Source organism: Caretta caretta, chromosome 3 (assembly GCF_965140235.1).
Source record: "Caretta caretta isolate rCarCar2 chromosome 3, rCarCar1.hap1, whole genome shotgun sequence".
NCBI lineage: Eukaryota > Metazoa > Chordata > Testudines > Cheloniidae > Caretta > Caretta caretta.
The window spans coordinates 193,153,245-193,175,298 of NC_134208.1; the positions used below are offsets into that span (position 1 = coordinate 193,153,245).

The following is a 22,054-nucleotide window of genomic DNA, read 5'->3' on the forward strand; positions in this document are numbered from 1 at the left end:
GAGGTCATCTAGTCCAACCCCCTGCTCAAAGCAGGACCGATCCCCAATTAAATCATCCCAGCCAGGGCTTTGTCAAGCCTGACCTTAAAAACCTCTAAGGAAGGAGATTCCACCACCTCCCTAGGTAACCCATTCCAGTACTTCACCACCCTCCTAAGTGAAAAAGTTTTTCCTAATATCCAACTGTAGCGGGGTAGTCACCCCGCTCCGGCCCTGAAGGGGTTAAAACAGCCCCGGGAGAGGGCTTCCCTGGGGAGCCAATAGTAAAAGCAGCCCTGGAGAGGGCTGTGGCTGAGAACAGCTAGGCTGATTGGCGGAAGCAGCCACAGCTGGGGCCACGCCCCAATCAGGGCCCAGCTGGCCCTTATAAGAGGGCTGTGGGCCAGAAGTTGGAGGAGTCTCACTCTAGCCCTGGAGTGGGAAGGGCTAGCTGCCTGGAAGTAAGATATCTGAGGTGGAGCAGTGCTGGGGAATGGCTGAGGAGCTCCAGCCTGGCAACTCTCCAGGCTGAGGCCTTGTTGCAGGCCTACAAAAGGTACTGGGGCTACAGAGGTGCAAGCCTGGGATTAGGCAGAGGCAGCAGGTCCTAACCCCTTGCCAATGATGAGTGGCCATTACAGTCTGCAGTCTGCCCCAGTGAGTGGGGGCTAGTTGATGACTGGCAGTCACCACTGAGGCAACGTGGGGATAGAGCACTGGAGATTCCCTGGGATGGGATACCCAGACTGCAGGGGTACTGCTGGGGCAGCACCCCAAGGTAAAGGGGCACTGGGGTCTGGGAGGGACACAGTGGCAAGTGAGACATCAGCCTGCAGAGGGCACTCTGTAAACTGGAAAAGAGCTAATTCCCAGATGACCAGCAGGAGGTGCTGTGCCGGTGAGTCTCACCCTCACTACACCAACCTAAATCTCCCCCACTGCAACTTGAGACCATTACTCCCCGTTCTGTCATCGGCTACCACTGAGAACAGCCTAGATCCATCTTCTTTGGAACCCCCTTTCAAGTAGTTGAAAGCACCTATCAAATCCTGCCTCATTCTTCTCTTCTGCAGACTAAATAACCCCAGTTCCCTCAGCCTCTCCTCAGAGGTCATGTGCTCCAGCCCGCTAATCATTTTTGTTGCCCTCTGCTGGACTCTCTCCAATTTATCCACATCCTTCTTGTAGTGTGGGGCCCAAAACTGGACACAGTACTCCAGATGAGGCCTCACCAATGCCGAATAGAGGGGAATGATTACGTCCCTCGATCTGCCAGCAACGCTCCTACTTATACATCTCCAAATGCTGTCAGCCTTCTTGGCATCAAGGGCACACTGTTGACTCATATCCAGCTTCTCATCCACTGTAACCCCTAGGTCCTTTTCTGCAGAATTGCTGCCTAGCCACTCAGTCCCTAGTCTGTAGCGGTGCATGGGATTCTTCCATCCTAAGTGCAGGACTCTGCACTTGTCCTTTTGAACCTCATCAGATTTCTTTTGGCCCAATCCTCCAATTTGTCTAGGTCCCTCTGTATCTTATTCCTACCCTCCAGCGTATTTACCACTGCTCCCAATTTAGTGTCATCTGCAAACTTGCTGAGGGGTGCAATCCACGCCATCCTCCAGATCATTAATGAAGATATTGAACAAAACCAGCCCCAGGATCGACCCTTGGGGCACTCCACTTGATACCAGCTGCCAACTAGACGTGGAGCCATTGATCACTATCCGTTGAGCCCGATGATCTAGCCAGCTTTCTATCCACCTTATAGTCCATTCATCCAGCCCATACTTCTTTAACTTGCTGGCAAGAATACTGTGGGAGACTGCATCAAAAGCTTTGCTAAAGTCAAGGAAAAACACGTCCACTGCTTTCCTCTCATCCATAGAGCCAGTTATCTCGTCATAGAAAGCAATTAGGTTAGTCAGGCATGACTTGACCTTGGTGAATCCATGCTGACTGTTCCTGATCACTTTCCTCTCCTTGAAGTGCTTCAAAATTGATTCCTTGAGGACGTGCTCCATGATTTTTCCAGGGACTGAGGTTTTTCCAGGGACTTCTGTTTTGTTTGTTTTTAACTCGGTTTGGAACAGGTTTAATTAAACCAGTGATAGCTGCCTTTAAACAAGAGATCTCAAAGTCCCATCCTGCAGGCCAGGGCCATCCCTAGACATTTTTGTGCCCTACATAGCCCCCCTGTGGGGAGGGCTGGCCCCAGACCTCCGCAGGAGGAGGAGGGGGGCGTCCCCAGGCCTCCACAGGGGGGCTGGTTCCAGGCCTCTGTGGGGGTGCAGGAGGAGGCTTGGAGGGCAAGGGGGAAATCACCCCCCAGCATGAGTCAGTGGAGCGGAGCGGGTTGGGGCTGGCTCACTCCACTTCCCTGCTGCCCTGTGAGTGCAGGGCACGCCTGACCCCTGCTGCAGTCCCCTGGGATGTAGCTCAGGGGAAGGGGTGGAGTGGGGGTGGGGCAGGGGCTTTGGGGAAAAGGCGGGGTGGGGGCGGAGCCAGGGCGGGGGCTTTGGGAAAGGGGCGGAGCAGGGGCAGCTTTCCTGGCTGGCTCAGCAGGCTGGGGGATTGACCTAATTTGGTGCCCCAAATTTCCTGGTGCCCTACGCAGCTGCACAGTTTGTGTATGGCTAAGGACGGCCCTGCTACTGGCCATCTGCAGCCCTAGAACCTCCCCACTGCGGCCCATGGAGGAGAGACGCATGCAGACACGCTGCCGGCAATGTCTGCTGCAGGCGTCGCCCCCCGTCGCTCGCTCCCCCCCGCAGCTCCCATTGGCTGGGGGAGAGGGACAGAGATACCATCACTAGTCGCTGGGCAGAGTGAGCCATGGAGGCAGCATCACTTTTTTCCACAATGAATATAAACAAGTCTAAATACCAAACACAACTATCTGACGCGCACCTTGATGCAATCCTGAAGGTTTCAACTGCTCAGTCATTGAGGCCAAACATCAACAAACTGACAGAACTGAAGCATTGCCAGGTGTCTGGCAAACACTAAAAACTCTCTGGCAGGCGAATAATTGTATAAAGTTGTATGACAGTTTTATTATTTCTAAGAAATTTGAAATAAAGAATACACTATAAACATTTTCTTTTCTGAACACCATCTTCAGTGACATTACTGGCCCGCTGGGAGGATTTGAGGACTGGCACCGGCCCTGAGGTAAATTGAGTTTGAAACCCCTGCTTTAAATGGATATAGGAGTGTCCACACAGGAGCTTGCACTCATCTAAATAAACTGGATTAAAAACCAATTTAATTCCAACTGATAAAACTTTCCCATACTGTGAAGGCCAGAGGCTCTAAGGCCTGGTCTACACTTAAAATGTAGATTGACACAGCTGTGTCACTCAGGGGTGTGAAGAATTACAATAGAGTGCTTCTATTGCTAGCTCCTGTTGCTTGGGAAGGTGGATTACCTACAGCAATGGGAAAACCCTGCCATTGCTTTAGTCTAGGTCTGCACTCTGGGGTTGCAGCGGCATAGCTGGGGTGCCATGGCTGTGCCACTGTAGCCCACATAGTGTAGGAGAGCCCTAAGTCACATTTTGGCAGTCTCGTTGTGAAGAGGCACCAGGAGCTGCTTGGCAGCTCTGCCTGGGGAGCTCATGGTGTATTTATTGCCTCAGTGAATATTCTCTCACTGTGCTGAGCAGTGGAAGCTGAGACCAAAAGGGTGAAATCCAACAAGGTTTATTAAGAGAACAATGAAGCAACACCCATACTTACAATTCCTGTTTCCTGTTGGTTTCTAAATAAAGACTACAGCTCCCAGCAATCAATGCTGGATCTAGCAACACCACATATCCCTTGTCTTAGAACAAACTCAATCTTACAGCAGTAATAATAATCCAATAACCTGCTACTATAATAATAAACAAATTATGTAATTAACAAATAAACAATAACTAAGAAGTAGTTATGTAACTGTAATTAGAATTCAAGTTATAATAGAAGACTGTTCCTTTAATAATTACAGAACACAGTCTCTAGCCAATACAGTTGGCTGTCAGACTCTAACAGCATATTCATCAGGCCCAATATCCTGTCAGTTATCCTGTATTGTCAGCAGCAAAGTAAAATAATTGGGGCTAATTAGGTCGTATGAACATTGCACTTTGTCTTAGTAAGCAGGGACAAGATGAACAGTGCTCCAGACTGACCATCTGACAGCTTGTAAGTGTGAGGTCCTTGTGACGGGGTCCCTGGGGTGCAACATGGACTGTGGGACCACTGAGCCCTCTGTCCCTCCAACACAGGGTGCCCCTCAAACTGTGATGCTGTGTCAAGCCACAAACCTCTGGCAGGCACTACACTTACACAGCCATCCATAGACAGCAACACACCCAGCTGAGTTACATGAACGCTTCTCCCAGTCACTCATGAACCGACAATAGAGAGGCCCCAGCCAATTCCCCCCAGCTCCACAGCCATGCACACCATGTACCGTCTTGCCCTGGTCAGAAGCCTAACCAGTATAAGTTCATTATCCAAACTGCCCCTTCTTTGATGTAAACTGAGCTGAGATTTCCCAAGCACTTCTACCAAACCACACTGTTTGAGGTAAAATATAAACTATAGAAAGATAGATTTTAAGTCATTATAGGTAGCAAGCGTAGAGATCAAAGTTGGTTACCTAAGAAATAAAAGTAAATTCACAATCTGAGTTCTATAAACTAGACAGGATTTCAATCAAGCAGTGTCTCACCCTGACAAATAGTATAGTTCCTCAATACACAGACTGGAACTGCCCACCACGTACAAAGTCTTTGTCCTCCAAACCTGTTTCCAGGTGTTGAGTTGTGGGGGGAGTGAGGTCAGGTGATGATGTCACTTCCCCTCTTTTACAGTTTCTTCCAGCTTGCTGGAAAAATCCTTTGCTGTGGTGTGGGGATCAGGTAGTCTCCATTGGTCAAGCAGTCTCCATTATCTACATGTTCTCTCTGAGAAGTTTCCATTATATACAGTTTCTGAGATCCCTTCCTGGATGGGTGTTGATGAGCCAATAACCACTGTCTGCCTCCTCCATTGTTGCACCTGAAAGGTTGGTTGTTGGTGTTCCCAACCTCACAACATATTTCAGTAACACATACATAGCAAAACTTCATAACTTCTCACACCATGATAGCACATACAGTCCAACAGGATATTAATGTTCAACAGATCAAGACTTTTAAAATGATACCTCTCAGGGCAGACTGTACAAAACATATCATAATTATATGACAGTGATGAATATGGGAGGTCCAGGGTGCTACTCTGAGGTACAGAGTGTCAGTCCTTTTTAGAAACAATTTTCGGTTGAGAAGTGAACCTGGGTTCTCCTTTTCCTAACATTCGAGGTTTTCATACTTTTATAAATAAACCACATTTGAATTTCAATTCCCTGGCCCCACAACATTTATCTGCATCTTTTATTTTTGTAGTTTCCACTGAACTTTTTGTCGGATATCCGGCAGCAATGATATATGAGATATAGGCCGGTGTAATCCAGCAGTGTTTAATTTAGTATGCACCTCTCTACCGTGCAATAATTCAGCAGGTGACTTTTGCATTGTGGCATGGCGTGTAGCCCTGTAGATTTATAAGTAATTGTTATGAAGGTTGTCCACACTTTCCTTTCCAGCACAGCTGTCTGCAGACTGTCTTTCAAACTTCTATGGAATTGTTCAATTTCTCCATCAATTTGAGGGTAATACATGATGATTTTCTACATCTAAAGTTAAAGTGTCATAGAATCATAGAAGATTAGAGTTGGAAGAGACTTCAGGAGGTCATCTAGTCCAACCCCCTGCTCAAAGCAGGACCAACCCCAACTAAATCATCCCAGCCAGGGCTTTCTCAATTCAGGCTTTAAAAACCTCTAAGGATGGAAATTCCAACACTTCCCTAGGTAACCCATTCCAGTGCTTCACCACCCTCCTAGTGAAATCATTTTTCCTAATATCCAACCTAAACCTCCCCCACTGCAACTTGAGACTGTTACTCCTTGCTGAATTGGAATTCATTTGCAAATTGGATACTATTAATTTAGGCTTAAATAGAGACTGGGAGTGGCTAAGTCATTATGCAAGGTAGCCTGTTTCCTCTTGTTTTTTCCTACCCCCCCCCCCCCCAGATGTTCTGGTTTAACTTGGATTTAAACCTGGAGAGTGGTCAGTTTAGATGAGCTATTACCAGCAGGAGAGTGAGTTTGTGTGTGTATGGGGGTGGGGGGGATGTGAGAAAACCTTGATCTATGCAGGAAATAGCCCGACTTGATTATGTAAAGAGTTGTCACTTTGGATGGGCTAGCACCAGCAGGAGAGTGAATTTGTGTGGGGGGGTGGAGGGTGAGAAAACCTGGATTTGTGCTGGAAATGGCCCACCTGTTGATCACTTTAGATAAGCTATTACCAGCAGGACAGTGGGGTGGGAGGAGGTATTGTTTCATGATTTCTGTGTGTATATAAAGTCTGCTGCAGTTTCCACGGTAAACATCTGATGAAGTGAGCTGTAGCTCACGAAAGCTCATGCTCAAATAAATTGGTTAGTCTCTAAGGTGCCACAAGTACTCCTTTTCTTTTTACTCCTTGTTTTGTCATCTGCCACCACTGAGAACAGCTAAGCTCCATCTTATTTGGAACCCTCCTTCAGGTAGTTGAAGGCTGCTATCAAATCCTCCCTCACTCTTCTCTTCTGCAGACTAAATAACCGCAGTTCCCTCAACCTCTCCTCATAAGTCATGTGCCCCAGCCACTAATCATTTTTGTTGCATGCCACTGTACCCTCTTCAATTTGTCCACATCCCGTAGTGGGGGAGCCCAAAACTGGATACAATACTCCAGATGTGGCCTCACCAGTGCTGAATACAGGGGAATAATCATGTCCCTCAATCTGCTGGTAACGTTTCTACTTATGCAGCCCAGTATGCCTCCTTCTTGGCAACAAGGGCACACAGTTGACTCATATCCAGCTTCTCGTCCACTGTAATCCCCAGGTCCTTTTCTGCAGAACTGCTGCTTAGCCAGTTGGTCCCCAGCTCTAGCGGTGCATGGGATTCTTCCGTCCTAAGTGCAGGACTCTGCACTTGTCCTTGTTGAACCTCATCAGTTTTCTTTTGGCCCAATCCTCCAATTTATCTAGGTCACTCTGGACCCTACCCCTACCCTCCAGCATATCTACCTCTCCCACCAGCTTAGTGTCATCCACGAACTTGCTGAGGGTGCAATCCATCCCATCATCCAGATCATTAATGAAGGTGTTGAACAAAACTGGCCCCAGGACCGACCCCTGGGGCACGCCGCTTGTTGCTGCCTACCAACTAGACATCGAGCCATAGCTCACTACCCGATGAGCCTGATGATCTAGCCAGCATTCTGTCCACCTTATAGTCCATTCATCCAATCCATACTTCTTTAACTTGCTGGCAAGAATACTGTGGGAGACCGTATCAAAAGCTTTGCTAAAGTCAAGGTATATCATGTCCACCACTTTCCCCATATCCACAGAGCCAGTTATGTTCCCTTCTGCCAGAAAGGTTTCAAATTCCAGTGAGGAAAATTGAGCTCCATTGCCCAACACAAATTTTTCGGGTTCCCTTCCCTGCTACAGTCGACACGAACTTGATGAGTGTAGCAGAGGTGACATATAATAATAATGGACATATAATATCAATGGCAAGCTTTTCCCATGCGGCATTTGGAAGAAGAACAGCCTGAAATGGTGCCACATGCATCACCACCATCTTGTCGTGTAACTGGCTAGTAATGCTTGTTTTTACAGCTGCTTCAACCTGAGCATGCATTCTCGGCCCCAATACAGGTCAGATAGACACTGTTTCATTCTTTCAGCCTCTTGATGTGTATCATGTGCCAGATGTATGAATTTTGTCTACAGTGTGTCTAGTATAATCAACCAGTCAGTACCTCATAATACCCATCCATCTTGTACAAAATTTTTTTGAGTACTCTACAGTAAAGTGGCAAAGCTAGCTCAAGCATTTGGGGTTGTGTGGCCATTTTGTTATCAGCTGTTCCTGCAGTCTTTGTTGAATGGGGCATGCTAAGCAAGCAGCTTTGAATTATTCTTGTGTAACAGCTGTGGGGGTGCCTGCTATAAGTGCAACTATATTGTCATCATCTGTCTGTTCGTCAGGTGAAGGCAAGGGCAGGCAGGACAAACAATCAGCCATCACATTTTGAATTCCAGCCTTTATTCTGTGACATATATGAAAGACAGTAGTCTTGCTGACCATCTAGCAATTTTGCCTCCCACTCATCCAAATCCTTTAGAAGTTAACAGTGTCATCAAAGAGCTATGATCTGTATGCCACTTGAAAGTCTGGCCCCAGAGCTAAGTTCTCCATTTTTCCACAGTCCATAGCAAGCAAGTGCTTTCTTTTCAACAGATGAATACTTCCTATCAGCTTCTGTAAGTGTTCAAATGCAACAGTCTCCTCCATGTTGTCATCATGGATTTGAGTAAGTGTTGCTCCCAGTCCATAGTCTGAGGCAGGGTCAAACTATGCAAGTGCTGGACTATTTTCAATCAAATCTTTCACTGTTTCAAAACAACTCATGCAACAGTCATCCAGGCCAAGCTTGAGATTCCCTGGCGTATGTCTGTAATGATGACTGAAGTGTTGTTCAGAATAAACTTGGCATACCATGACGTAAAAGCTAAGAAAGCATGTAAGATTTATGTGTCTTGGAGGTGGTGCTTTTATAACCACCATGACATGGTCCAGGTCAGGTTTCAGTCCAGTTTCCAAAATTATGTGCCCCAGAAATAACAACTCTGTTTGTCAGAATTGGCATTTGGCCAAATTCAGTTTCAGCCCTGCTGTTTTGATGTGGTGTAGTACTGCATGGAAATGTTTTTCATGTTCCCCACAAGTCTTCTCAAACACAATAATTTCATCCAAATAATACTGGACTCCAGGCTGATTCTTCAGAATCACTGACATCTTTGGAAAGTGCTGGGTGCCAATACAAGTCCGTATGGTGCACGTTTCAAATGGAACAGATCTTCAAGCATAATAAATGCTGGGAGATCTCTCTGTCCTCCTGTAGTATAACTTGGTGATATGCATTCTGTAGATCGAGAGTAGAAAATATCTTTGTGCCACAAAGATCCACCAATGCTGCTTCTATGTGTGAGTGGATAGCTGTCAATCATAATGGCTTTATTAGGCTCCCTTAAGTCTATGCTAAGACAAATACCTCCAGTCTTTCTTTTTGTCACCACTATTGGTGAGACCCATTCAGATGATGCAATCTCTTCAATAACACCATTCTATACTGATTTTTTAACCTCTTCTGCTACAGCATCCCTGACTGAGAACGGTAGAGAGGTAAATTCTGTCCTACAGCTGTCACTTGAGGTCAAAATTTAGTTTTGTGAGCAAATCCAAATGCACAGCCACGGGGCTCCTCTGTACCATCCTCCTTAAGAGCAGAGACCAGAGTTTGTGCTATCGTGGTGCCAGGTGGGGCAAAAGCAATGTGCCCATTGACTGCCTACATGTTTGGTGAGGGAAATAAATCGCTGTTTAGGATAGCAGTACCCCAGGCATAAGACAGAATTCTGCCGGTATGCGTTATGTATCAAAAGTCTCGGTTGCAGGTAGTCAACCAAGCACAGGGATGCGGTTCATCAAGTAGCATGCCAGGCGTAAGCTCAGCGCAGTAACTGACACATGTCCAAAGTATTGCAGGCAAATCAATTCAGGTAGTATAGAAACTGCTGAGCCCGTGTTCAACATTCATTCCACCACCTGGGGCTTCACTCCTGCTGCAGCAGAGACATGGACAGCACATGTTATTTTATCCACAATGTATGCGGTGCTGCTTCCATCCACGCTCAGTGCAGTAACTTCAGGCATGGAAACTGCACATACCTGTTGATTAGGCTGGGTTGCTTCAGCATCCCTTAGAGAAATGTCCGCTCTTTTTGAAGGCCACTGAGCTCCCTCTGCAAGCCTTCCTGTGTAGTCTGAAGTGTGGTGTGTACATTCAGAGTGGTGACATTCTTTTCCTTGTATGTTTTGAAATCATTGGGCATGTTACTTCTTATTTACATTGCCATTGTCATTTTTAAACTGCCTTGTTGTAGTCCAGATGCAGTGGTTCCCTGGTTTGCATCGGACCCACTGTACCTGAGCTCATTATTTTCACCTCCACCATCTCTGGCTCGATGGGATTAACAATAGTTATGGCTTTCTGTAATGTCAATTCCGATTCAAGCAGTAGGTGCTGTTATAACTATAAAGGGAAGGGTAAACCCCTTTAAAATCCCTCCTGGCCAGAGGAAAAATCCTCTCACCTGTAAAGGGTTAAGAAGCTAAAGGTAACCTCGCTGGCACCTGACCAAAATGACCAGTGAGGAGACAAGATACTTTCGAAAGCTGGGAGGAGGGAGAAAAACAAAGGGTCTGTGTCTATCTGTGTGATGCTTTTGCCGGAGACAGAACAGGAATGGAGTCTTAGAACTTAGTAAGTAATCTAGCTAGGTATGTGTTAGATTATGATTTCTTTAAATGGCTGAGAAAATAGCTGTGCTGAATAGAATGAATATTCCTGTCTGTGTGTCTTTTTTGTAACTTAAGGTTTTGCCTAGAGGGATTCTCTATGTTTTGAATCTAATTACCCTGTAAGGTATTTGCCATCCTGATTTTACAGAGGTGATTCCTTTTTACTTCTATTAAAAGTCTTCTTGTAAGAAAACTGAATGCTTTTTCATTGTTCTAAGATCCAAGGGTTTGGGTCTGTGGTCACCTATGCAAATTGGTGAGGATTTTTACCAAACCTTCCCCAGAAAGTGGGGTGCAAGGGTTGGGAGGATTTGGGGGGGAAAGACGTGTCCAAACTATATTTTTTCAGGAACCCAGATAAAGTTTGGTGGTGGCAGTGGAAGTCCAGGGACAAAGGGTAAAATAGTTTGTACTTGGGGAAGTTTTAACCTAAGCTGGTAAAAGTAAGCTTAGGAGGTTTTCATGCAGGTCCCCACATCTGTACCCTAGAGTTCAGAGTGGGGAAGGAACCTTGACAGGTGCTCTCTAATACGAGGCACAGCTGTTTTCTCTATGAGCCGATCTCGAATAATTTCATCTGCCCTGTTGCCAAAATCACATGTGACAATCAGTTCTCTTAAAGCAGCAATATACAGATCTGTCAATTCCCCTGGTTTCCACGCTCGTGGAATTTATAGCATGCAGCTACCACATTCACTTTAGACACACATACAAAAATTAATGCAGTAAGTGCTGTATCATATTTATTATTCAGAAGGGAAGAGTGTAAAATATACGCTGCCCTTCTGCTCCAAGGCACTAAATAAGCAAAGCACATTTTCTTGCTTCAGAGAGTTCTCTGTCATTAATTGCAAGGACATAGTACTCAGATACTCTTATCCAAGCATTAAAGGCAACTGGAAGCTCTCCTAGGCTTTGAAGAAAGGGTGCAGGTGGATTCAGGGGCAGGAGAGCCATCCTAGTTACCAATTTGTTGAGCAGTGGAGGCTGAGACCAAAAGAGTGAAATCCAACATCAAGCAGCTCCAGAAGCAGCTGCTGCAGCAGCCGCTGGCCTCAGCACATACATATGCACTTCCCCTTCCTGCTAGTTTTCTAACCTCAAAGATTGCAGCTCCCAGAAATCAATACTGTATCTAGCAATATTACACTGTGCTCCGCTAGGCCTTGTTTGCACACTGTGGGGAGTTGGGTTGGGGACTCTCAAGTATTCACAGAATATCCCCACAAAGCATGGAAGGGAGGCAATTGACTGCATTGCCTTTGTTGTAATAACCTGGAGCTATCCCCGCTCTGAGCACTGAGTATTTTTCCAGGGGAATCCCCTCACTTCACACGAGAGTCCCAAAGTGGATTTGGATCTCAGTCAGTGTAAGTCAAAGACAAAGAAACATAATCAAAATAAGAAATAAAAGATCTGGTCCTGCTGATGTAGATACTGCTCTCTCTGTAGCTTCCAGCCCTTTCTAGGATGGACACTTCAAGCCATCAGAAAAGGATGTTTCTCTTTCTCCTGCACACACTCTTAGAAGTTGTGTGGCAAGAAACAAGAGCTGATTTTAAAGTATTTTTCTTCACCTTTTTATCTCCTCTTGCTGTTTTCTCCAAAATTAAAGGTCTAATAGTCTTTAAAAGGCTTTCATAGGTTCATTCATAGATTCCAAGGCCAGAAGCGACCATTGTGATTCTGACAGCAGACCTTTTAGAAAAACAGCCAATCTTGATTTTAAAATTGCCAGTGAAGGAGACGCCACCACAACCCTTGGTAAGTTGTTCCAATAGATCAGTGGTTCTCAAACTTTTTTTTTCACGGACCACTTGAAAATTGCTGAGGGTCTCAGCGGACCACATAATGATCTTTCCAAATGTTGTTTGTACCATTAACTGACTATTGTAAAGCGCTTTGGATAACAGCGATATATAAAAAACCACCTTAATAATAATTAACTTTTTTTGTTCTACAAATAAAAGCACACAACTCATATTTTAATATACGTATTCTTACCTTTCTAATGCGATGGATGTACCTCTCTCCCCTGCCGTGGCAGCCCCCAAGCTGGGGCTGGGAAGGAGAGGGATCTCTCCCCCGCCACAGCAGCCACAGAGCTGGGGCTGGGAAGGAGAGCCTTCTCTCCCCAGCAGCCGCAGCCTTGGAGCTGGGGAAAGTCGCCTCTTTCTCTGGCCGCTGCAGCCCTGCACGTCCCAAATTCCCCCACCCCCTCTTCTCACCCCACTGCCCTCTCCCACCTAACCCCTAGTCCCCCCAAGGCCACCACCTCACCTTACATGCACATCTTCTCCAGGGTCCAGGCACCTAATTAGTGGAGCCACGCCCGCGCAGCTTCACTAATTAGGTGAGTGGCCCTTCATTCTCTCATGTGCGGCCGCCCAGGCGCGCACCTTAGAGAGAACTATCCGCGGACCCCCTGAATGGAGCTCGCGGAGCACTGGTGGTCCACAGACCACAGTTCGAGAACCACTAATTAATTACTCTCACAATTAAAAGAAGTATGCCTTATTTTCAATCTGAATTTCTCTAGCTTCAACTTCCTGCCATTAGCTTGTGTTACACCTTTCTCTACTAGACTGAAGAGCCATTATCAAATATTTGTTCCCGTGTAGGTACTTATAGACTTTCTCACAGTTCTTGCACAACAAAGTTGTGAAAAAAACATCCAGAGTGTGGAGAGAGACACGTTGAAATCTGTCAGCTTATGCCCAGGGCATAGGCTCCTGAACAACTGATGGGAAATAACTGGCAGATAGAAGGGAATTCTGGATACTGGCATGAAAATAAGACACATCTAGTTCCACCTCAAAATAAATTATTATTCTGCTGAGAATTCAAATTAGCAGCCCAAGTTACTGACCTGACACCTTCAGTTCCAGAACGGCTTCTGCATAAAAGCTGTGTGATTGGAAGGAACAGATAAACTGCCCATGGTCAAAGGGGGTGATGTTGCGTATATGCAGGACAACGCTTCCATCCACAATACCATCCTTCAGAAGCTCTGTTCTGCCCCGATAATTTGGTATTTGCTGCTCAGGCTGATCTTTTCCATCCTGATACAGATGGACAGGTTCAGATGACGTGAATTGGTACCAGCGCACCTCCATCTTCTGAGCACTCATGCTGGGGGAGAGGTAACAGGGTAAAAGGGCATCTTCACCTGCAGAGGCCATGATGGGATGATCAGGTCCAATCACCTTGAAATTCACTATTAAAGGAACCAAGACAAACAGAAAATTAGACCAGAGGGGAGCTGGATTGTTTTCATAGGTAATAAATGCTGATCTCTCACAATTGCCTAGGCTGCAACTTGACCAACTAAAAGTGAGCTAATGGTGTCTCAGTGTATCTGCACTGGAAAACAGGTCAAGTTAGGACAGGCTTAGCTAGCACATTAGCTGACCGTTGAGCTAAACTCACAGCCACTTTTCCTAGTCAATACCAATCCAGAGAGGATTAAAAAATGGGTGACCTCTGTTTCTAAATTTTGTGAGCTGGTTAATGTCTGCAACCAGAACAATTAACCTGTGGAAGACTGGTTTCAGAGTAGCAGCCGTGTTAGTCTGTATTCGCCAAAAGAAAAGGAGTACTTGTGGCACCTTAGAGACTAACAAATTTATTTGAGCATAAGCTTTCGTGAGCTACAGCTCACTTCATCGGAGGCAGACTGTTTGCTAGACTGGAACCAAGGCAGGTGGCCTCTAGAGAGAAGGATGATACAGAACACCTGAAAGGAGAGGCTGTCTGTGACATGCTGTGGAGCTTAAGGCCTGGTGTACATGGGAAAGTTTTACTAGTTATGCAGGTGTAATTATACTGGTATAACTCCTATGTGGACATCCTTATTCTGGTATAATAGTGACCTTTTTCAGATTGCCTTAAACCCCTTCCCCAGTGACATAAGCTAAACTGAAAAAAAAAGTATTTTGTTTTATATTTGTAACTTGCTATGTATCCTTTCAAATATAGGTATTTGAAAAACAAGAAAAAATAGTACAAAATCCTTCTTTACCCCTTCCACTTTTGACATTCTCTACTTGGTAGCACATCACACAAAATGAATTTACAGCATGTGTCAGTTACATTCAGCAGCACAAGATCCAGCAAACAGAGCTGTAAACAGGGGAGTCTGAGCGGGAGTTTACAATGGGAGTTTGGGGGGAAGACTAAGAGAGCCAGGGAGAGGAACAGACAGGCTAGTGACGGGAGTGTGTGGTGGTCTGGCAGTGTTTTGGTGCTCATTGAGGGTTTGTTTTGCTGTGGGTGGTGGTGTTTTGATTTGGTTTGTGTTTCCCAGACTAACAGGATGTAGGTGAGAAGGCTATGACAGATACAGAGGCAGTAGTGGTAGTGACCCAAGCAGTGGAAGACATAATGAAGACGACTGGATGTGGAAGCTGCGGTATGTACATGATCCTGGAGGGGGTTCCTGAAAAGAGTATCGTCTGCATGAAGTGCCGCCTGATAGAGCTGATGGAAGAAAAGATCCGAGGACTGGAGAAGCAGGTGGAAACTCCGGCTGAGTTCAGAAGGGGGTTCGAGCGGATGATGGAGCAAAGACATGAGGAGGCTGAAGGGAAAAGCTCAGACTTGCAGATGGAAGCAGGACCAAAGAACTCTTAGGGGCGACTGCTGGGTGAGGAAAGTAGACAGTGGAAGCATAAGAGACTAACAGACCAAGAGAACCAGGCAGAGGAAAAGATGGGCTAATGAAGGAGAAATAGAGCTCAGGAACAGGTTTGCCGAGTTGGAAAATGAAGAAGGGGCACAGCAGGTGGTCACGGAAGGTGGAAGGGCAAGGAAGAAGAGAAGAGCAGCTATTCCTATAGGAAGAGGGTAAGAGTCAATGGAGATAACACCACCAAATATGAACTCCAGGAGGATACGGGATGGGTTGCAGAGGATTGCAAGGGACAATAGGAATCGAGAGGACTTGCAGCCAGAGGGAACAGGGGATAGACCGGAGAATCGCACCATCATCAGGAAAAGGCAGGTCTACATGACTGGGGACTCCTTACTGAGAAGAATAGACAGGCCTCTAACCAGACCTGATCCAGAGAACAGAAGGGTGTGCTGTCTGCCGGGTGCTAAGATATGGGATGAAGAAGGTCCTAACAGGAGCAGGAAAGAATCCACTAACTGTCCTTTATGTGGGAACAAATGATATGGCTAGATTCTTGCTGGAACGTATCAAGGGAGACTATGCCAGACTGGGGAAGACGCTTAAGGAAATTGAGGCTCAAGTGATCTTCAGTGGGATTCTTCCTGTTCCTAGAGAAGGGCAACAAAGATGTGACAAGATTATGATGATCAACAGATGGCTCAGGCAGTGGTGCTATAAGGAGAGCTTTGGGATGTATGGCCACTGGGAAGCATTCATGGACAGAGGACTGTTCTCTCGGGATGGATTTCACCTGAGTAGGGAGGGAAATAGACTTCTAGGATGGAAGCTGGCACAACTGATTAAGAGAGCTTTAAACTAGGAATTTGGGGGAGATGGTTGGGAGATGTCCAGGTAATCTCCACGCTGGATTTTAACATTGAGAGGGAAGAAAACGAAGAAAGAGAGGATACTGCTATGGATAGGAGAATGGACATAAGGAGGAAGGGTAGTGTAGATGCCAGTCTAATAGGTGATACTGGTGGTAGAATGTCTGTGCCTAATTGGGTAAAGAATGTGAGAGAAGCCAAACAGCAAAAATTAAGATGTTTGTACACCAATGCGAGGAGCCTAGGTAACAAAATGGAGGAACTAGAGCTATTGGTGCAGGAAGTGAAACCAGATATTATAGGGATAACAGAAATGGTGGAATAGTAGTCATGACTGGAGTATAGGTATTGTAGGGTATGTGCTGTTTAGGAAGGACACAAATAAAGGCAAAGGTGGTGGAGTAGCATTGTATATCAATGATGAGGTAGACTGTAAAGAAATAAGAAGTTACGGAATGGATAAGACAGAGTCTGTCTGGGCAAAAATCACACTGGGGAAGAAAGCTACTAGAGCCTCCCCTGGGATAGTGCTTGGGGTGTGCTATAGACCGCCAGGATCCGATTTGGATAAGGATAGAGACCTCTTTAATGTTTTCAATGAAGTAAATACTAATGGGAATTGTGTGATCATGGGAGACTTTAACTTCCCAGATATAGACTGGAGGACAAGTGCTAGTAATAATAATAGGGCTCAGATTTTCCTGGATGTGATAGCTGATGGACTCCTTCACCAAGTAGTTGCTGAACCAACAAGAGGGGATGCCATTTTAGATTTGATTTTGGTGAGTAGTGAGGACCTCATAGAAGAAATGGTTGTAAGGGACAACCTTGGTTCGAGCAATCATGAGCTAATTCAGTTCAAACTAAATGGAAAAATAAACAAAAATAGATCTGTGACTAGGGTTTTTGATTTCAAAAGGGCTAACTTTAAAAAAATAAGGAAATTAGTTAGGGAAGTGGATTGGACTGAAGAACTTGTGGATCTAAAGGCGGAGGAGGCCTGGAATTACTTCAAGTCAAGTTTGCAGAAACTATCAGAAGCCTGCATCCCAAGAAAGGGGAAAAAACTCATAGGCAGGAGTTGTAGACCAAGCTGGATGAGCAAGCATCTCAGAGAGTTGATTAAGAAAAAGCAGAAAGCCTACAAGGAATGGATGATGGGAGGGATCAGCAAGGAAAGCTACCTTATTGAGGTCAGACCATGTAGGGATAAAGTGAGAAAGGCCAAAAGCCATGTAGAGTTGGACCTTGCAAAGGGAATTAAAACCAATAGTAAAAGGTTCTATAGCCATATAAATAAGAAGAAAACAAAGAAAGAAGAAGTGGGACTGCTAAACACTGAGGATGGAGTGAAGGTTAAGGATAATTTAGGCATGGCCCAATATCTAAACAAATACTTTGCCTCAGTCTTTAATGAGGCTAATGAGGAGCTTAGGGACAATGGTAGGATGACAAATGGGAATGAGGATATGGAGGTAGATATTACCACATCCGAGATAGAAGCCAAACTTGAACAGCTTAACAGGACTAAATCGGGGGGCCCGGATAATCTTCATCCAAGAATATTAAAGGAACTGGCACATGAAATTGAATGCCCATTAGCAAGAATTTTTAATGAATCTGTAAACTCAGGGGTTGTATCGTATGACTGGAGAATTGCTAACATAGTTCCTATTTTTAAGAAAGGGCAAAAAATGGTGATCTGGGTAACTACAGGCCTGTTAGTTTGATATCTATAGTATGCAAGGTCTTGGAAAAAAATTTGAAGGAGAAAGTAATTAAGGACATTGAGGTCAATGGTAACTGGGACAAAATACAACATGGTTTTACAAAAGGTAGATCATGCCAAACCAACCTGATCTCCTTCTTTGAGAAGGTAACAGATTTTTTAGACAAAGGAAATGCAGTGGATCTAATTTACCTGGATTTCAGTAAGGCATTTGATATGGTTCCACATGGAGAATTATTAGCTAAATTGGAAAAGATGGGGATCAATATGAAAATTGAAAGGTGGATAAGGGACTGGTTAAAGGGGAGACTACAACTGGTCATACTGAAAGGTGAACTGTCAGGCTGGAAGGAGGTTACTAGTGGAGTTCTTCAGGGATCAGTTTTGGGACCAATCTTATTTACTCTTTTTATTACTGACCTTGGCACAAAAAGTGGGAATGTGCTAATACAGTTTGCAGATGACTCGAAGCTGGGAGGCATTGCCAATACAGAGAGGGACTGGGATATCATACAGGAAGATCTGGATAACCTTGTAAACTGAAGTAATGGTAATAGGATGACATTTAATAGTGAAACGTGCAAGGTCATGCATTTAGGGATTAATAACAAGAATTAATAAACTGGGGACGCATCACTTGGAAGAAACAGAGGAGGAGAAGGACCTCGGAATATTGGTTGATCACAGGATGACTATGAGCCACCAATGTGATATGGCTGTGAAAAAGGCTAATGCGGTCTTGGGATGCATCAGGCAAGGTATTTCCAGTAGAGATAAGGTGGTTTTAGTACCGTTATAGAAGGCACTGGTGAGACCTCATCTGGAATACTGTATGCAGTTCTGGTCTCCCATGTTTAAGAAGGATGAATTCAAACTGGAACAGGTACAGAAAAGGGCTACTAGGATGATCCGAGGAATGGAAAACCTGTATTATGAAAGGAGACTCAAAGAGCTTGGCTTGTTTAGCCTAACCAAAAGAAGGCTGAGGGGAGATATGATTGCTCTCAATAAATATATCAGAGGGATAAATACCAGGGAGAGAGAGGAATTATTTAAGCTCAGTACCAATCAATCCCCTCCATAAGCTTCAAGTCTAAACTTCCTGATGGCCAGTTTATATCCATTTGTTCTTGTGTCTTCTTGGAGAAGGCACATATGCAATGGGGCAGCCTAGCCCACGTCACAGCAAGGATCTTTCTAGCAGCTAGAAGAAAGCATAAAAGAGAGATCGTGACATCATCTCTTGGCCTCTCTCCCCGTCACCTCCATCTCAACACTTGGAAGATCGTCTAGAAGACAAAGATTTTTAACTATGGAGATTGGTCCCAGGCTGGTATCACAGGATGACTATGAGCCACCAATTGGTCCATCCGTGTATTAAGGAAGTGTAAGCTACCTGTAACATCTGTTAGGGTGAGAGACTACTTGGTTCAAATCTTACCTAGTCTTTTAAAGTTAAAATTTAGACTGCATTTCTATATTTATTACTTAGGTAACCAACTTTGATTTCTATGCCTGCTACTTATAATCACTTAAAATCTTAGTTAGCTTTTTTTGCATCTCCATCACAATGTTGACTTGTATTTAAGGCAAAGATTTTGGTATGGGTATTTTTAATAAAAGTCAGGGGCAGGCTGTGGGCAATAAACAATAAATCATGGAAGCCCAAGCTCCGCCATATGGGGCTGGAGCCTGAGCGCCACCTCCCCGGACTGAAGCCTTAGCTCTGCCGCCCAGAACTGAATCATAATTTTCAGGAAGTCACGGATTTCCCATAAAATCATGGAATCCATGACCTCCATGACTGACTTGTAGCCTTATTCATATTCAATCGGTGATCCACCATAAGCCCTGGATCCTTTTCAGTAGTGTTACCACCTAGTCATTTATTCGCCATTTTATAACTGTGCATTTGCTTTTTCCTTCCTTCCAAATTGAACAGCTTTGAACTTGTCTTTATTGAATTCCATCCTGTTGATTTTGGACCAATTCTCCAATTTGTCCAGGTCATTTGGAATTCTCATCCTGTCTTCCAGAAGTCTAGCAACCTCTCCCAGCTTGGTGTCATCTGCAAATTTTATCAGCATACTCTCCAGTTCATTATCCAAGTCATTAATGAAAATATTCAATAGTGATAGGTAGAGTGGCACAAGTTTAAGGTGAAACATGATGTAAAAGTCCACTGAGTACAGGTTACACTGAGACCAAGGGGAGTAAAAAGGAAGAAAAATCAATATCTTCCCCTGCCTCCCCTCCAAAAAAAGGATTTTATTTCTCAAATTTACATAAAATGCTCTTCTTATGAATTGTTTCAAAATAACAAAAGATCAATGGTATTAAAACTGTTGAGAGAAAGTAGAATACACTCTGTGACAAGAGGCTTCCTACCTGGTTCCAGTGTAGAAACACGGACAGTAAAAAAGAAAATGAGGTAACTGGACAGAGAGGGGTTGCCCATGGCACAGTGCGAGTGGAAGGAAATCCTCATCTTCATTGTAACGTGATCCAGACATCAGAAAGGAAAAGAAAAAACAAATGCCAAGTGAGCAACATGCTGTAATTCAAATTCATTGAGCACAAATACAAATTCATTGAGCACAATATGAACCCTAGGACATGTGCTAGTTAATAATTGCATCAAAATGTGCATGCTTGCTACTGTTTTTGTCAAAAGACATGTTACAAGACATAGCAAAACTCAGCTTCACCGTTCACCATCTCAAATTACAGTCCAATATTCTGGACAAAGGCCTTAATACTAGCATTTGCAAAATTCATTGAAAAATATTATCACAAAAATCACTAACTTTTGTAGAGTAATAGTCTGGTTGTAGAATTACAAAGAGAAAGTCACCAAGAAGAAAAAACCCTTAATGTATTTTGTATCTGTTTTTATAATGCAGTGTGAGAAAAGGCATTGCAATTTCTAGGTCTGGGTCACTTGGATAAATACAGATCATCTAAAGTCATTAATGAACCTTTTCAAGTAGAAAAAGAAGCATTTTAAAAACAAATTAAAGGATGAAAACTTCCTGCCACCTACCTCATGAACCTAGGAGAAACTTCCCAGCAGTTACAGGATCACTGGGACATTTCCAGCTTCTCACAGTCAGTGAAATGGACCCTTGGTCCGGGAGGTGCCTTACAATGAAAGAATTCATATTACAGTATAAAGCAAAAATAATTTAGGAAAAGAGAATCGGTTCAGTATCATCTGTCCTTGTGCAATTTTATGATAATGTTTTGTAAATAGCAGCAGAATTTACTCTTTTCTCCTGCATGTTGCAAGGTTGAAGATGCAAGTTAAATTGTAAAGCAGAAAGCCACCATTATCATTTAGATGGTGATATGAAATTAAAGAGTCCTTATGGAAATCTGCACGCAGCAATGTGCTTATCCTCTCAAACCCAGCAGGTTTAGCCTCACACACATCCCGGTTGGATCAGAGTCTGCTTCATCCCAGTATGATGGAGTGATGATAGTCACTCCATAGTTTAAGACTCTAATAGTTTCCTTTATAACCCTGATTTTTGACCCTACATCTATAAACTACAGGAAGATCCTATCACCTTCAAAACTGGAATGTTAGATCTGGGGCTGAAGTAAACTATATCTACTAAATTTGATGTGAATTGGACAAGTGGTTGCTGAATTATAACATCCTGTAAAAGAAGGTTCACCAAAATTAAAAAAAAAAATTTTTGCTGCTTTATAGCATAAAAAACAAATACAACCACGCATTTTGTTATGGTTCCCTGGTCCCTCTGCTCCCTGTACCCTCTACAGCAGAGGTTCAGGGGCTGCCCCACATATCTGATCCCTGGCACAGCACCCTAACCCTCTGAACATTCTGCTTTACGAGACTTGCCCAATGCTTGGCTCTTCCTGCAGCCTCTTGCCTCGTTCACGTGGCTGGGCAGGGGTAGCTCCATTGCACAGACAGCATAGCTAAGCACATAGATTCGGCACACTCATTGCAAAAGGCAGTGGCTAGCTAGGAGTGACTTGGGTCTGCCCCAGGAGAGACTGACGTTCTGTTCCTAACTCTGCTAGAAGTCACCTTGGGCAATGTCTCAGGTCCTCAGTTAACGCCTCTGTTAGAAGGGGGAGGCCTCCTAGAATAGGGACATGGGGTGGTATTCACAAAGGTACTTACATGCTCGAGTCCCATTTTTAGGCATTGCTGAGACCCACAAAACCACTGCTTGGCTGCTCCCCAACTCTGTAGGTGCCTTAGCTCACTTGGCTGCTCAGTGCCAAAGTTTCTGCAGCACATATTCCCTATGTGCCTAAGTTTCTGCCTCCGTGCATGTGCACTGCTG

General features: G+C 44.6%; 1 protein-coding gene across 8 annotated transcripts in view; it reads right to left on the reverse strand.

Moving 5' to 3' along the window:
- Positions 1-22,054, reverse strand: part of LOC125633452 (butyrophilin subfamily 1 member A1) — a 52,012-nt gene that overhangs the window by 14,441 nt on the left and 15,517 nt on the right. For 7 of the 8 annotated variants that reach the window (XM_048842743.2, XM_048842742.2, XM_048842747.2 and 4 more), the window contains 3 exons: positions 20,776-20,873; positions 20,121-20,220; positions 13,374-13,721 (listed from right to left, as the gene is read on the reverse strand). In XM_048842743.2, coding sequence (XP_048698700.2) covers positions 13,374-13,721; positions 20,121-20,220 — 448 coding nt within the window. In that variant the 5' untranslated portion in view covers positions 20,776-20,873. Of the gene's footprint in view, positions 1-13,373; positions 13,722-20,120; positions 20,227-20,775; positions 20,874-22,054 lie in introns of those variants that run through there. The other variant, XM_048842738.2, reaches the window with a different exon arrangement.